At 43.4% G+C, this 16,678-nt stretch overlaps 1 protein-coding gene across 1 annotated transcript; it reads right to left on the reverse strand.

Annotated features, from left to right (window-relative positions):
• Positions 1 to 5,771: 5,771 nt before the first annotated feature.
• On the reverse strand, positions 5,772 to 16,167 carry TFAP2C (transcription factor AP-2 gamma). Its single transcript, XM_034787369.1, has 7 exons — positions 15,957 to 16,167; positions 12,904 to 13,380; positions 12,391 to 12,442; positions 10,416 to 10,638; positions 9,614 to 9,732; positions 7,884 to 8,025; positions 5,772 to 6,712 (listed from the first exon to the last, which is right to left on the reverse strand). Exons 1-7 carry the CDS (start codon positions 16,002 to 16,004, stop codon positions 6,427 to 6,429), a joined length of 1,347 nt encoding a protein of 448 aa, XP_034643260.1. The 5' UTR covers positions 16,005 to 16,167; the 3' UTR covers positions 5,772 to 6,426.
• Positions 16,168 to 16,678: the final 511 nt, after the last annotated feature.

Genomic DNA, 16,678 nt, shown 5'->3' on the forward strand with positions numbered 1-16,678 from the left:
TCTAATGCATTTTCACCCAGCAAACATTTCAAATCCCTCTTGTGCATTATATGCGCAAACAAAGCAGCTAAATATATGGATAGGTGGCCACAGTGAAAAGTGCACTTTCCCTTTTAAGGGCTTACCATCCTTTTAAAAAGTCCACAACAAAAAGTTACACCAAATTCTGTCTTGAAGTCTACATTTCTCATAGGTTTACTTTCTGGGGTGCCATTGGCTAGAAGATAGGGCACTAGACAGGGAGTTGGGAGACCTGGCCTCTATTGCCGGCTTTGCTACTGGTCTGCAGGGGGCCTTAGTCAAGTTATTTCACTTCTCAATGCCTTTGTTTCCTCTCCTGGGCTTTACATGTCTTGTCTACTGGAGCAAAGGGCAGGTCAAATATGAGAGAGACTGAAGACGTTGCATAATAGCTTCATTGTTCCTATTGCTTGCATTCTGTTTGAACATTGTTATTGCAGTTAGGGGTAGATCTATTTTCTCAAATCCTCATGCTGCAACGTATTGTTATGAGAAATCATGGTATCACCTCTGAATAAATCAAAGCACTGACAAGGGCAACCTTTGGAAATAATAGCATTGCACAGCTAGCAATGAGGTGCTTAATAAAGCAATTTTGCATTGCATGCACCAGTTTATCGTCAGAACAGTGTGGATAAAGCACTAGACTGGGACACAGGAATCCTGAGTACTTTTCCCTGGATCTACCACTGACCTGTTTGGTGAGCTTTATCAAGTCCCCGTCCCCTCTTATGCCTCAGTTTCCCCATCTGTAAAAGAAGATAATGATACTGACTTCCTTTCTAAACCACTTTGAACTCTACTGACAAAAACGCTATATATAAGAGCTAGGCATTTTTCTAAGTGGAGTGTGGTGTTGAAATTCATAAACACTGCCCTTCAACTTTTCCCTCATTGGCAAGGACGGTCTAGAAGTGCTCTTTTTATTACACCTCTGCACCAAAAGATGTACTGTAATTATTCCCTTGCGCCTATGCTGCCTGCCACAATATTTAAATATTGTGAAAATATGGGCTCTAAAACTTACCAGAAACAGTCATGTTCTTTCTGGAGTTTTATTTTTCATGCAACTCAGAACATTCCACTGTGTTGGTAAACAAACATGTTGCACAGTAGATTGGTACAGCATGCATATGGCTATGTGGTTTAGATTTAAGGTTACAGGAAAAGGTGTTGCTGATCAAATGAGCTATTCAGAAAATGTGACATGGCATAGCCTACAAACAGAACCTCCCCTGGATCTCAGCTAGGAGGGCTGTTTGCCAATGGTAAGGACAAATGGAATTTTTGTGGCTAAGAACTTATATAACACTGCCAGACGCCAGTCGTCAGCGGGCAGGATTGAACCTGGGACCTCTGGAGCTCAGCACATGAGCCAAAAGCCAACTCTCTCTAAGTGGGTTCAGTGCCACTCGATGGCACAGAACACCACACCCAGAAGGTGTGTGGGTTACACTTACACAATAAAAAGCACATAGGAACTAACTGTACAATCCTTGGAAGAAATGTAAGTACATCCAATGAATTCACCATGACATCTAAACCTTGAACAAAGTTTACTTATCTAATGCCATGAAAGTGAAAATGAAAGAGGGAGGGAACCAAAGAAAGTGGATGATACAGGATACACCCCACTGCAAGTATCCATTTAGTAATACTGTTCCAGCACAGGGCCAAGGTTATTTGCACTTGTAGATGTAATAATACATCATTAAAGTAATGGGGGCAGCAACAACAGTAGTCACCATGAACAATGCTTCTCTAGGACTCCTGCAGCAGTACAGATGTTTAGAGCTGTAGTTCTGGTTGAGATCCAGTGTGCTGCACTTTGATTAAGGCCTGGAGGGTCAAATTTTACAGAAAAACTACACAACTGCAGAACCCATGCAAAATACATCCAGACCCATTGCACCTATTATACCCATTGTTTATGAGCAAAGTCCTGTTTGCACGAACAAATGCGAGTTTGCAGACACAACAGGTGCACAAGCATTTTACACAGCTGCCATCATGCTTAGGGACAGATTTCCAAAGGGTCCACAAACCACTCCCCAAAGTTGTGTCCAGGTTTTGCCCCGTATGGTGACTTTGACAAGCAAACATGCCTTAAGGAGCTTGTATTTTTGTGAGCTGAAATTATTAATGCCTCCTCTCTCCTGCTGTTCTTTAAAGAACAGACAGAAGTTCTGCAACAAATTCTGACATTACCTATCCCTTATTAAAAACAATCAATGAGGAAGTACTTTGCAACATGTGCCCCAGTCACTCCTGTAAGATAACATTTTGTACTATTATTGTAGTGGCACCCAAAGGCCTGACTCAGGATCAGGGCCCCAATGCGCTAGGCTATGAACAGACACATAAGGAGACAACCGTACCCAGAATAATTTATGACCTCAAAACATACCAATCAAAAGGAAAGAGTTGCAACAGAGGGAAAGTCAGGCCTACTTAAAAAAAATTATATATATTTGTTTTACTTTTGCTACAAAAATCTTTGTATTAGGCAGCTGGAGAGCTTGCTTGGGTAACAGAGGAGTTGGGAAAAGGAAAGTGAAGGAGATGGCAAGACAGTGAGCAAGCGTGTGTGAGGTTGGGCCACCTCAGAGATGCAGTGGAAAGAGAACGGAGTGAGGAGGGACCAGCCACAAGTGGCCATATAGCCAATGAAGGGGAAAGAGGCAGATTCCGAGTTTCAGAGTGTGAGACTGGCTTAAACAGCTTAAAGGTAGGGAAATGATCCAACCATTTCATTTCAACAAGGTCAAAAATATTTCATTTTGATGTCATTCGTTTTTAAATTAAATGTTTTGCCCTTATCAAAACATGTCAAAATAATTTTCTCGAGTATTTCCTTGTGAAAAATTCAGAGATTTCTAATTTTCATCCTTATATGGAATGAAAGAAAGTTTCATAATCTCAGGATTTCCCATGGAAGAAGAAATCCTATTTTTCAAACAGCTCTCAAATATACATATTATATGGAGCCAAGACCAGAAATTTACAACCCAAAAGGAGAAATTCTGAGGCACTCAGAACAGAGGAAGTCTGAACGTCAGCTGTTCTCTAGGGTATTTTGTTAGCTGCTCTGACGGTATTGTTTAGCAGTCAAGCTTCTTATAAAAGTTAGGGAAAACTTTACAGTAGTTTAGTAGACTAATAATTTTGGATGACAGATGACTTCAGGTCACACAATTTAGCCATTCTGTTGAGTGAATGTCGTACAAGAACAATGTTCTCTTCTATTATATCATTGGGACTGCTGATTTGGTAATCGAGCCTCAAATAATGTAATATCTGAAATATACAGTACAACAAAGGCATTAAGTTAATGGAAACTCAACTTTCCTAATGTTCTGACATATAAATAGAACAACTAGTCAGTCCGCTACACAATTGGCTGGTTTTGCTCGAATGCACATAGGAATAAATAGAAAACATCCTTATTTCCTATCCCAGGGGGCAATTATTTCAGAGCTTGATTTTGTGCATTAATAAAAAGCAAGATTCCATTGTCTGGGAGCTAATCTAAAGCATCCTGCTGTAGTACGCTGAAGGGGCAGTTCTGCAGAAAAAAATTAAATTGTGATGCCCCTGTACTTTGAACAAAAACTGGGACTCACAAGACCTAGATTCTTTTCCCAGCTCTGCTAATGATCTTCTGGATGACCCAAGACAAAATTACTTCATATTTTCTTGTTTGTTTCCCCTCCCCCTACAGCCGATCAAGGGGGATGGGGAAGGTTACTATATTTTATTAAAAGAAAAAAATAAATAATTGGGAGGGGAGTGCTTCCTTCTTTCCCACTCTCCTCTCCCGTTTTTCATTGGAAAGCAGGGGAAGCCAGCACACACACACACACACACTTTCCCCCTTCTGTGTGTGTGTGGATATAGTGAAATAGTGAGAGAAAGTAGGATTGTTCCCCCCCACACACACACACACACACACACACGAACAAGGGGGAAGAAGTTGTTTTCAAATTGTTTCAAAGTTTTCAAAATAAGTTCTCACAGAAATGGAAAATCTCATTTAAAAAAAATCCATTTAATTGAAAGGCCTTCTTTGTAGCAATTAAAAAAAAAAAAAATACCAACCTCCTCCTTCTGTCCCCCGAAAAAAAATTTGGAGACCTTACAAGCAGCTCAACTCTCCACCTGTCTGCCACATCTACCTAGAGTGCAAGGTCTTTAGGGCAGACAACATCTTTACTCCAGATTCGTGCCTAGCAAAATGGGTCGTCCTCCCCACATCTACATTGGGGCCTCAGGGCACTACTTTACAAATAAGTTTAAGCATATTTTTATATTAAGCAGCTGTTAAGCATATTTTCCAAGATTGCCCATCCCAAGTATTCAAAACTTCATGAATCAGCCTCTGCCCCCCCCCCCCCCCCCCACAACACACAAAACCACCCACCCACCCTGAGGACTTTTTGTTGTTTTTAAAAAAGATGCATTTGGGGTTCTTATTTGCTGTTAGCATGCAGTCACCTCACTCTGGTGTCATCATTCACTCTCAGTTCTATACCAAATCTTGCAATATCCAGTCATCCTAACTAAGTGCTGAGGGCCTATGGGAACGTGTGAATATTTGCTTCCAAGATTTTTTTTTTTATTAAAGAAACTTATTCCAGTTTCTGCAGGACAGCTTCATGGTTAAGGTACCACCACACAGACTCTAGACATAGAGGGTTCTGCTCCCAGTCCTGATACAGACTTCTCTTGTGACTTAGGCACTCTATCCAAGCTTCTCCAGGCCTCAGTTCCCCCCCTCTCCCAATCTATAAAATGGGGCTAATACCGGAAGTCAGATATCCAGTTTCACATTCAAGGTATTTGCAAGCATTTATCATTAAACATATAGAGTATAATCATCTGATTAATCAAATTTAAATATAAAGCTTCTTGGGTCAGATTTTTATGAGAAGGAAGTCTTAAAATGTGGCTCTAGTTTAAATAGGCAGATGGCATGATACGGAGGGCTTAAAAACTTCTTGGAGATACATGACTCATTTAATTGAAACCATTAGTTTTACTGGCAAACAACTAGATATTTCTGTTCTGTTAATCTGAACAAAGTGCTGTAATTACAACAATACACAACGTCCTCTAGTGTCTCATATTGACAAAATATGGAAAGAAAACACTTTCCGGGTAACAAGACATTCAGTGCTTCTATCCAGAATACTTTTATTATATGGTTATCATATACATCAGAATTATATTGGGAACATATACAAATATGCAAAGAGTAGTTCCGAACCGCCATTAGTCGCATACGCACCGTACCTCATGCACTCATTCTACTCCGTTCTTAGGTGAATGGTACACAAGAATTATTGCTTTGTGAACATACCCCTTAGATTAGATTTAATCTTCAGTGGCAAGAATTGAGAATTTAAAATAAAATTAAAAAATAAAATCTTAAATACCCTGTATAACATACCTGTGCATAAACCTAAAGATGTATTTAGCTTACCCCATTACCTTTGAAATACTTACCAAAATTAAAATTTGAAACCCATTTATAAAAAAAAAAAAAAAGTAGTATTAAAAAAGTTACAGTATATGCCTATTTTTTCAAGTTTTTTTTTTCAATTTAAAAACCAAGACCTGATATAAATATGTGAATAAAGCTGCAATATCCTTAGACAAAGAAAAAGATTTTCTAAAAGCATTTTTTTTTTCAGTTTGCACTAGCAATTCTTTTTGGGTTTTTGTTTTTAAAAAAAGGATTTCCACTGTGGGCAACTGCAATTTTTCAAAGCCTGAATATTTCCATAAAAAATAAGAATTAAAATAAGCACGTCAAATGCATCAAATAGCTCTTTCATCTATGCTGATATCAGTTTTTTCCTACGGTCAGCTGAAAATAAAGCAAGAACAGAATGATCTTGGAGTTTGTCATGTGTTTATAAAATACACCATGTACATAAATCTAAATACCTTGTTTAATACTGCATTATAGTTATTGTTGGCTTTAAAGACTAAAAACCTGAAGTTTTTCCAGATAATGAAGAGTATCCCATCCAAAATCCATATCTCAAAAAAATATACACGGTAGCTTGTCACCACTAGATATTTAGATGTTTGAAAACTCTACATATCTCTTAGTATATTTCCACCAAAGACTTTATAGCACCACTTTAACAGCAAAGGATTTTAATACACTTGCACCAGTACTTATCTTCTGGTAACGGATTCCACAGTTAAGGGAGGTACTGCAGCTTTAGAAAGACTTGTCATACAGATCCAGAGGAATTGAAGATCCTGAATAAGATGTTTTGTTGTTTTAAAAAGAGAGGGGGGAGGGAAAGTAACCAAATTTCTACATGCCCCATTGGCAAGAAGATCCCAGTCTGTGTTTTGGAGGAACAGTTTGAAAGTCTGGTTTCCCTCATTTTACTTCCTGTGCTTATCCATTTTATCAATGTTTTTGTTGGTTTCTGCAGGACTTTGGTCGCCAGTGTTCATATATGTTTTGTCTGCTATTTTTAATGCTTCATTTAGGTAGTTCTGGACGGATGTCATGGCAGCACAGATGGCAGCACTCCCAAAGCCATGCGTGATCAGGCTAAAATGAGTCAAACAGCCCTGGATGCCAGGGTCCAAGATTGGACTAGGTCTAGTGTTTCCAAGAGGAGTTCTATCCTGAGTGAGGAGGTCTGTGAATTCCTTACATATCTGCCTGTAAGACACAAAAGGGTTCATACTTTATGCTGGAAAGTGCAAGGCACTCTGTAAGAGGATTTAGCACTAAGAAAAGAAGAAGCAAGATACAGAATCCTTTAAATTGCAATAACCAGCAATTCAGACTGCGTAGCAACCACAGAGGCTTTTCAGAACTCAATTACACTCTATTACAACTACATCACTACAAGGATATTCTTCAGTCTAATTATAGAATAAAGCCTGTTTTTTAGTGTCCGTTTCAGACAAGCTTTATATACACATATACGTACACGTGTACACACACTTTCCACAGGATAATCTTTCCTGCTTTGGTATCTAGCTGGTTCTGCCTCATTTGCTCTATTTTTTTTTTTTTTAAATCAATTTAGGGATAGTGTCTGTGAGAACTTCCACAGATGCACTTCAGCTGCTTTATCCATTGTAAATCACTTAACTGGGCATTTAAATTTACCCTCTTCATCAGAAACGTAGGCCCCCCAATCCTGCAAACACTTATGCACGTAACAATACAATTTAACAATACACATGAATGTTCAATGGGCCAACTCAACCACATGAAGTTACTCACATGCATAAATGCTGCAGGATCTGGGGCCTAAGTTTCAGATGTATTTTTAAGTTGCTTTGTTCATTTCACGTACACTGAGTGAACTTCCCTGAATCAGCATGATACACAATGTGATGCACTTTTTTTTTTTTTTTTTTTTTTAAACACTCTCTTATTGTAGAGTGCAAAAAGAGTAATGCTTACATTATCGGCTATGGAGTGCTGTAGTCAAGAGGTATTATGGGACTGATCCAAAGCCCACTGAAGTCAATGTGGTTCTCTCTCTTGACACCAGTGGGTTTTCATTAAATCCTAGATCCCTGCTATACAACATTAAAATTAGCCAGATGTAAAAATTCTTTAGAAAAAGATCTCAGTCTGTTTTATTCTGTAGAGCTTTAGTGTCATTTCTATAGACCACGTAGGTTTCAACTCCAATTAATTCTAAAGGACTATGCCATAAGGGTTTATGTTGACTCTGGTATTACAGATTCACACTTTTTTTGGGGGGGGGGGGTGTTTTTTATTAAAAGCAAAAAACAAATAGTATGTTACAGAATCTCACATTCTTCCAGTAACCCAAAAAGCATTTTTCCCCCCTTTAGCCCTCCATACTTACTTTGCAGCAAGAAGCATATTTTTCCTGTTAGCCATCTCATTACGGCCCAAGTGCGGTCTGGTTAAATATTCGGCCACTGCTTTGGAAGGAAACTCTGTCTCACAGACATAGCCAAAGTCACGAGCAAGATGTACAGCTTCACCTGGGGTGGGGACACGTGATAAGGTGAATGTTTTAGATCCAATAATTAGACCTTCACTGTTAGAAGATAAGAGAAGTATGGGCAAAAACTTTAATTCTCAAAATATACCCCCCACTTTAGAAAGAGCCATTGCTAGTATGATCTTCCCGATACTGTTTGTTATTTCCTAAGTAATAGATAAACCAAATTTGAGGAAGAGACGCTGAGAAAAACCTGCATAACCGGTGCTACAAAAAAATAATTGTTCTGGTTCCCTTTGTATCAGAGGACAATATATGGGTCTCTGTATCTAGCTATGTTTCACAGGTACAGATAGAATTTCACCTGAAAATTATTATAAGGCATATATTCTTATGATGATCACACAGCTGGCAATTGATCTCAATTTATGTCAGTAAAATTTTGAAGTTAAATAGACTTTGCACACTTGTATAACTTATCAGATGATAGCTTTAATTAACTAAAACAGTAGCTTGTCTCTATTATTGTATTAAAACTATCTATTCAAACAAACATCCTGAATGTTATTGTGAACTATAGGTTAGCTGTAGCATGTGTGGAATATACAGACACACTAATATATTAGACAAGATTTCTCTCTCTTTTGTTGGTCTTCCAATTCTATCTTTCTAGAAGTTAGTACAGTATTTTGAGATCATGTAGATTAAAAAAACAGAGTGATAGTTTCAAAGTATTGTTCACACTTAAATTGCGGTTTCCATTTCCATTAACTATAGCAATAACAAGAAGCTGCCTTTTTTTTTTTTTTAAGAAAAGGCCCAGCTAAATTCATACAGGGACCACATAACATGCTGCAAATTAAATGAGCTCCAGTTTCCTATCAGGAAGTCAAAAGCTGTAAATCTCACTTTATATGCATGTTTATTAGGAAAGCTTCTGAGGATGCGATTGAGGTAGGGCCACTCATTGGAGTCTGCTGCTCCACGGCTTTTAAGCCTCCCCATAGGAAGTCAAACTCACTAATATACAAGACCTCAAAATTGGAAAAAAGCTTCCCCCCCAACTATCCCTTCTCTAATAGGTCAGTGACTAAACAAGCTAGGTCCCACTGGGGACTTTGGAACTGTTTGGTATAAAAGGAGTCACTCTCACACCTGTCAATTTCACTACAGTATGGAAATAACTATGTAAAATTCTTTAGTTTACATAGAATGGCTTCCGTGAATGACAACTGAAGTTAATGCAATAGTTGAGCTCACTAGTTACAGTTCAGACATGATCAAGTTGAAAAATAACATAATAGAATAGTCAGAGATCCCTATTTGATCTGAAGGATGGCATGAACAACTAGAGTTGAGGAGGGGATAAACCAAAAAATAATCACATTTATAGTAGCGTTGGGAGGGCTAACAGGCAGCACAGTCTGTAACTTGTTTTTAAAACAGCTCTGTTCTGTCTATCGGTTTTTCTAGGCTTGATCAGCATTCTGTCAGTGTTTGAATTACAGTTTATAAGCCTTACACAGAAAAGTCATTTTCTCAATTTAAAAAACAAAAAACAAACAAAAAAAAAAAACACCCACATCAAAAACACCCCTTCCACACACACACACACACACAGGACTGACCTTCCACCAAAGATGTCAATAATGTCACATTTGCAGCTTTCCTTCTACCAGCTGGAAGATTCAAGCCAATTTTATCCAGTTTTTCCCTTAATGATCTGCCACCATTTTTAGATTTGGCTCTGTAAGTAGACAGAGGGAGAGAGATGTGACCTTATTTAGTTTAAAGGGGACATACTTATTTTAAAAGATGGGAAATTGAGTTACTGACATTTAATGAGGTTCTGTTGGAGGGAGGGGAATAAAAACCAGGTTCTCTGTTTTTCAATGACCTACTTTTTTAAGGCTCTGCCACAAACCCCTCAGTGTAAAACACGTGTCAGAAACCAAAATCAAATCAAATATGGGTTTTGCCTTTAAGTTTATACCATAATAAAAATATAGCAGCTATAATAATGGGACACAATATGAATTAAACGGTTTGCAAAAATAAGAGGATGGAAAATGTCTTATAAGTAATACCAAGACCACAAGATAGTAACCAAGACACTTCCACAGGGAGATGATTTGTCACTGAAATAAGAAAATTCACCTTGTGCTGTTCCAGTGATGGAATCAGATTTTAACAGGGAATGAGAATTTGTTGTGAGAACTGTTATAGCACTTCACTTTGGGAAGAGCCAGAGGTGCAAAGGAGTTTTATTTCCAAAGCCCATTAGAATTCAGTGTTATTTTTTTAAGTCTCATAAAATGCTTTAGACACCAGTTATTCGGTTCAGTTTTGTACAACGCTTGCAAAAAGGAACAACAAAAGACAGGATTACCAAAGTCATGGGGGTAGGAGGGAGGAGAGCAGCCTACCTACCTTCGGAGAACTCCTCCTAGCAAGGAGGCATTTAGACATTCTGGAGGCGAGAGCCTTCTCTGAACCTCTGCTACTGTCACTTTATATTTAGATGTGGAACTCAGCAGAGAAAGTCTCCCCGGAACAGAGCAAAACACTTCATTGGGGTTTATCACCACTCCAATTAATCCATCCTTCTGGCAGGGGAGACTCAGCGAGCTGTTTTTTGTTAATGAAATGGGACCTGTGGGAGCCAGGTGGAAAAGCAGGTATTTGATTTTAAAAAAATACATAAAAGAGGAAATTACAAGTCTAAATGGAGCTAAACAGTAAATAGTTTTGTGTTAAACATCCACCACTGGATCTTGTCCTGAGTAACTTGTCTAACAATGCCACAGTTAGCCGCAGTACGACTAGTAATGGACTGGGGCTGGTTTTGTTGTCACAGTAAATTTCAGAAGTTGCTGCATTCAATTAAGACTAGAACTTATTTTCCTTTGAACGTTCAGTCAAAACTCAGCATGCACCGGTGACATCATATCCTGGAAGTTGGAAAATTCAGGCTTATAAAAATGAACATCAGGACTGTAAATGGTGGCAGAGCAGAAACTAGTATCCTTCGGCTATTGATAAAAAAAACTCGTTCAAACTAAAGGCACGGAGAGGTCTCCCGTCCTCCTTCGAACAGGAACAATTAAATATGTTGGGGGCTAGGGGGTGCCAAGCAGTATTGAATTTCATCTTCCGCCTCCAGATATAGTGTTTCTGTTCAGAGAAGTTACCTTTCTCCCTTGAATTTAATCCCAGTATATTCCTGCCCCATATTCCAATATCTACAGCTGAAAACAGTTAACGCCATTAGTCTTGCTTTCGGTTATCGTTACCATGAGTAGGGACAACATACTTTCCAGAGGGACATTAAACCTCAGTGCGAGCACAATTTGTAAACCTATCATATTAATCTACCAACGAAATGGTGCCAGACTGAATCATTGCTATTGGCAACTAATGCAAGAAAGGGTTAAACAGCAAGGGCTGGTCTTATTCACTAGAAAGCACGATTCTGGGGTGGTGTATCTGACAGCAGAATAGTTCTCCCATGAGCTAATTCGGCAATCAGCAGAGTTTCTGACAAACACTTCTGCTTTTCCTCAAATAAATACGTATTTGAAGTCCCACTTCAGTTTCTAGGAGAAACTTGCCTGATTTACAAAGCGCAAGTTTGTTTGCAAGCAGGAAAACAAGATTGGAAACGGAGCTGAGAGTCGATAGGCGTTTTACGCTTGTTTAAACAGCTAAAAACCATTTCAGTCCAGATAAAGTCTAACCGCTTTATAGGACCATTGATTACAAATGGCTCTCTGCTAGTTTAACTAATTCCTCATTAGATTTTAAACCAAGCCCCTTCCTTTAGAGATTGAAGAGCAAATTTACCTCTGCCTCACGTTCCTAGCAAAACCAGCCCCCGCGTCATTGTATACACAAGGAATTTGGGTCGGTATAAAATTAAATGCCAGATCTGCATTTAAATTCCGTTCCTGGATAAGTGCATTTGTTCTTTGGTTAAGACGGAAAGCAATACAAACAACAGCATCGTTTTGCTATTACGGCTATTAGTATCACAAAAGTCCAGAATAAAGAGATTCAGTTGCCAGCGACAGTCTGCTGGTGCCACCGATACTTAGGGTAATTCGCTTCCCATCGAAATGGGAGGTTTGCAAATAGAGGCTTTTTTGTACTCAACATACCAAAGGAAGCAACGCAGTTTCCAAACTACCCCCACCATTAAATATCACCTAAGATCGTGTTCACTATATAAAAACCAAGACTCCCCTATAGTTAAAGCGATCGTGCAATAAAGTTCAGGCTTCCTGCCTTTAGACAGATCCTCTTAAAGCAATGGAACAAAATAATGTATCAACTTGCCAATGTATCATCTACAAATTAAACTTCAGCTATGGACAAGGAAAGGTAAATAGGAATGTCATCTACTGACCTTTTCTAATGACTGTCTGGTCATGCATTAATAAGTGTTGATCTTCCACATTCTGGAGAGAGAAGGGGGGGGAAAGTACAGTTCCTTTAGAGAAAGTGACCCTGGAGTCTTTATGGATCCCCCACCCCCTGCACCCACTGATTGCAGCTTTTGACTGATGGGGGGAGAGGGGTGTTAGTTCTTCCTGCAGGAAGAAAGACATCGAAGCTAAACCGCAAAGTGGGACCATTCCCCTTAGCAGCAGCTACAAAGCCCCTCAGACACACCAGGGCACTTGGACTCTAGGGATGATGCTTTCTGGCCTCTCTACTCGCATCCATCCCACTCCACCCCCAAATTGGGCTAAGATCCCCCGTGTCCTTCACACCCACTCTGGAATGAACCAGGGTCTCTAATGCAGCTGACAAATTGCTCTCTCTCAAGCCCTGCTGGCTCCAAGCTCACTGCTCTGACTAGGATCGGGGTGCGTGTAGCCAGTACCCCAGACAGAGCAGGCCCTGCCAGGGGACTTACCGGCACCTCCTCCATCTGATGAGCCATCTCATGCAGCCCCAGGTTCTCGGCGAGCGTGGAAGCGTCCAGCCCGTGTCCGTGGGGCAGGAGGAGCTCCGAGCGCCTGTAGGTTTCCCTCCTGCCCCCAGCCGAGCCGCTCTCCAGCGCCGAGAGATGAGGGACCAGGCCAGGCCTGGCATGATGGACCAGGCCGGAGGGATCCTGGCTTTGCCGGCTGGGCCAGGCGGCCTGCTGCTGGCTGGGCGGCGGGGGAGGAGGTTGGTGGAGCGGGTTAATGGAGAAGGGGTCCCCGAGGTGGGAGTAGGGATCGCTGGACTGGGAGTAAGGCAGAGGCTGGTAGGGGGGCGGGAAGTAGGGGGGCTGGAAGTCGGACGTCCCGGAATGGGAGAGCTGGGGAGCCGGGCTGTACAAGTGTTGGCTGACGGCGGAGAGGTGGGGGAGCCTGGGGTTCCCATTGCTGCTCCCGTCGTGCCGGTCCTGGAGAGCAAAGGAACAGAACAGAAGCCCGTTAGTGCGGGGAGATTAGTCTCAGCCCCTGTCCATTGACAGCCGGAGGGGGTCTCCGCTCCCCGTCGCTCGGCGCTGGGTGCAGCGCGTGGGGCGCGCCTGACTTGGGAACATGCAGGAAATTTTGGCCCCGGGGGGGGGGGGGTCAACGGCGGAACTCCCCGCGACTGGAATGAGGCCAGGATTTCCCCCCCATGCACAGCTGCCTGCTCCGCTCCGCACGGCCAGGTCACGCACCCTGCATGCCTTTGTAGGGGGAATCTCAGGGCTAGAGTCACCCTCTTGCGGGAGCAAAGAAAGCGAAGCAGCTCAACGTTTAGTTTAGGAATAGCCTTGTTCAGCAGTTAGTCTAGGAACCCAATTAACTCATCCCACAGCCTGGGTGGGAATAGTAGGAAGAGCCGGGAATTAGAAATAAACTTCGCTTCCTAAGAGAAACTGACTCACGTCGCGGCGGGGGGGGGGGGGGGGGGGGGGGCCTGTGAAAAAAAAAATTAGACTGTTACAAAGTGAGGAATTGTGGCTTCTGTAGCACAGAGGTGGGTTTTTTTTTTTTAATTAAAAGTTGAGAAAGGTGAGGTGAGGGGCGAAGCGCCCTTCCTAGCCTCCTGGCCAGCCTGGCTTCAGGCCCCTGGCTTCGAAGTTAGGGGGAGGGGGGTTCAGATGCCCTGTAAGTGGTCAGTTGTGGGCGAGTGTAAACACAAAACCTTGGGCATTCGTTTAAAACAGTCGCGCTGGCAAGCTGCAAACGGGGCTGCGCTGAAGAACCCCGTCAGCCATCAGCGGCTAAACCGAATGCGAACCCAGTTCAAGCCTCTCTCTTCGCTGATTTCCCTTCTCTCCAGAGACCGCGCGGCCCATGTCTGCTCTTCTTTGGGGGCGCACCGAGCACAGTGGTGGGGGAGGGAAAGGGGGTTCAGTTCGGAGTCCCAATAGCTGCCTGGCCATTGAGAGGACTATCCTACTACTCCAGCCGCCTCCGCTGAAATTCTCCGATTTAAAAGCTCAGCAATCAAAGCTTAAAATGTCTCAATTGAATTGATCCCGGGATTTAGCAGCTTCTGGCTTCATGGTCATTAAAATAACAGGGCTGGTTAATAAGAGGAGAATGGGTGTCTCAATGGGGTCCCAATGGAGCGTGAAGTGGGGACTGCAGCTAATCTGTAGGAGCCAAACATACAGACCATGACCAATGGAGCAAAGGAGGAGACGCTGCCGCTTTCAAAGAGATCAAAAAGCAGGAGGTGGGTGGGGGAAGTTTCACAAGGAAAGAGGGCTGGGGAGGGAAACGTGGGAATAAACCAGCGCGGGCAGGCACCTGAGCTCTGATCTGCTAATTACCGCGGATCCTTCTCCAAGCTGCTCGGCTCCCGTGAGAGAAACGTGCAGGTCTCGAATCAAGATTGAAAAGGAAACACTCCCCCACCCCCAATGCACCCCTTCCCCCAGCCCGGTGAGCTGCTCGCCGCCCCCGATCTGGGATGAGCCCGAGGGAAGAGGAGAAAAAAACCCATCTCCCCCCCTACCCAGGCGAGTGGGAGTCGCTTGTACCGCTGGGTAAAGGGCCAGCGACAGGCGCTGGCTCCCTGGCGCTCCCGGCTGAGGCTGGCAGCTAAATAGTTTCCGTGCCAAGGGCGCCCACTGGCTGCCACGCAGTCCGGACCTCTCCTCCCTAGATCCCTCCCTGGCGGCAGCTCCCACCTGGCTCCCCAGCGCAGTTCAGTCCTACCCCGGGTCCCTCTGAACCAGTCCAACAGGCTGGGGCACCCGCCGCCCCCTGCTCCTGTGTGCGCTCTGCTTTTACACCAAACTTCCCCCATCTGGGGGCGCAGTGCCGCTCAGACCCACACACACACAAACATGGCCGAACTTCGCTTACCGTGGGACTAGTGCACTGATTTATCTGGGGAGCAGCCACAATCTGGAGCCGATTAAACACATCCGTTTGGTTGTGGGAAGAAGAAAACTCAGATCTCTTTCCCCCCCCTGGTTATTTGCGCTGCTCCCAAACGGCGCTCCGGACTGGTAGGATCTAAAGGAGTTTCTCTTGGGGATGGGGTGGGGGGAGAAATTGTTTTTGGTTGGCAATATCTCAGAGCCAGAGACACCCCAATGAGGAGGCCTAACAAGTTTGGCGGTCAGCTAGACGGGGCTACAATGCTGAGAGGAAAGAAACGCGGGGCAGGGGGCAAAACAAGGTAAGAGACCAGATTTAAAACCTAAAGGTGAACATCATTCCCATTAACCTCACTCCCTATTCATCTGGGCAACTCCCAGCAGGAGAATCGGCGTTTAGTGAGATTATATAATCTGCGGCGCATCATCTAATAGCAAGCAAAAAATCTGAACATCCCCCGATCTGATAGTCCGCTTCTGTTACAAGATCCCCTAAGAGCCCAATCCTGCAGTCCTGATGCCCGTTGGAAGCCAGGGGAATCTCTTGCCCAAGCCAAGACTGCTGGATTGACCCCTAGTTATATCCAGGTGCTGACACCCACACAAAGCCCCTTCTCCCTCCTCGCTCCCTTAGTGCTATTAGCTCTCACCTCACAGTCCTCTTCATATTTGACATTATCTGCTAGTTTCCACAACATGGCGTCCAGTGTCCAAAATATATATATAGTAGATCAGAAAAGATCCCTAGCCCCAAAAGCAGTAAATATCCAAGTCGGTGCTGGGGAAGAGCAGCTCCCCCGGGTGGATTTTGTTAGTTGCCAGGCATGAAGATTGGTGCAGGACTAATCTTCCCTCTAATGGTCACTGAGTTTTTTTCCCTGCCCAGACGCCCTTAATGGCAATAGTATTATCATAACTCCTCCCCAGGGATGGATTGGGAGACTGGGCTTTCATTATGGGCGGCTCAGAGCCAGCCACTCAGGAGGCAGCCCGCAGCTCAGAGCCACTCCTTCTCTGCGCTCTGGGCTGGATTGGATCTTCTCCAGGGCGCACACGAATGGCTGGGGGAAGCTCTAGGCTGCCCAGGGCGCACACACGCGCGCATGGCTGGGGAAGCTGCCCAGGGCGCGTTGTAGCTAGATTGCAGGCGCGGATGTAACGCTGCTTTTATCCATGAGCCTCCCCTCTTCCCTTGGGTAGGAACACGCCGAGATGTCTCCGGAGAAGTCCTGTACGCAGCCCCAAAGCCATAAGATGCGCTCACTGGAACTGGGAAGCCCGGGGTCGGGCGTCTGGATAGCAGCGCCGACCAACCTGCCTGTTGTAAAGGGTCTGGCAGAGGGCACCTGAGCTGGAGCAGGAGTGGTGGGGA

This window comes from Trachemys scripta, chromosome 12, assembly GCF_013100865.1.
Source record: "Trachemys scripta elegans isolate TJP31775 chromosome 12, CAS_Tse_1.0, whole genome shotgun sequence".
NCBI classification, from domain to species: domain Eukaryota; kingdom Metazoa; phylum Chordata; order Testudines; family Emydidae; genus Trachemys; species Trachemys scripta.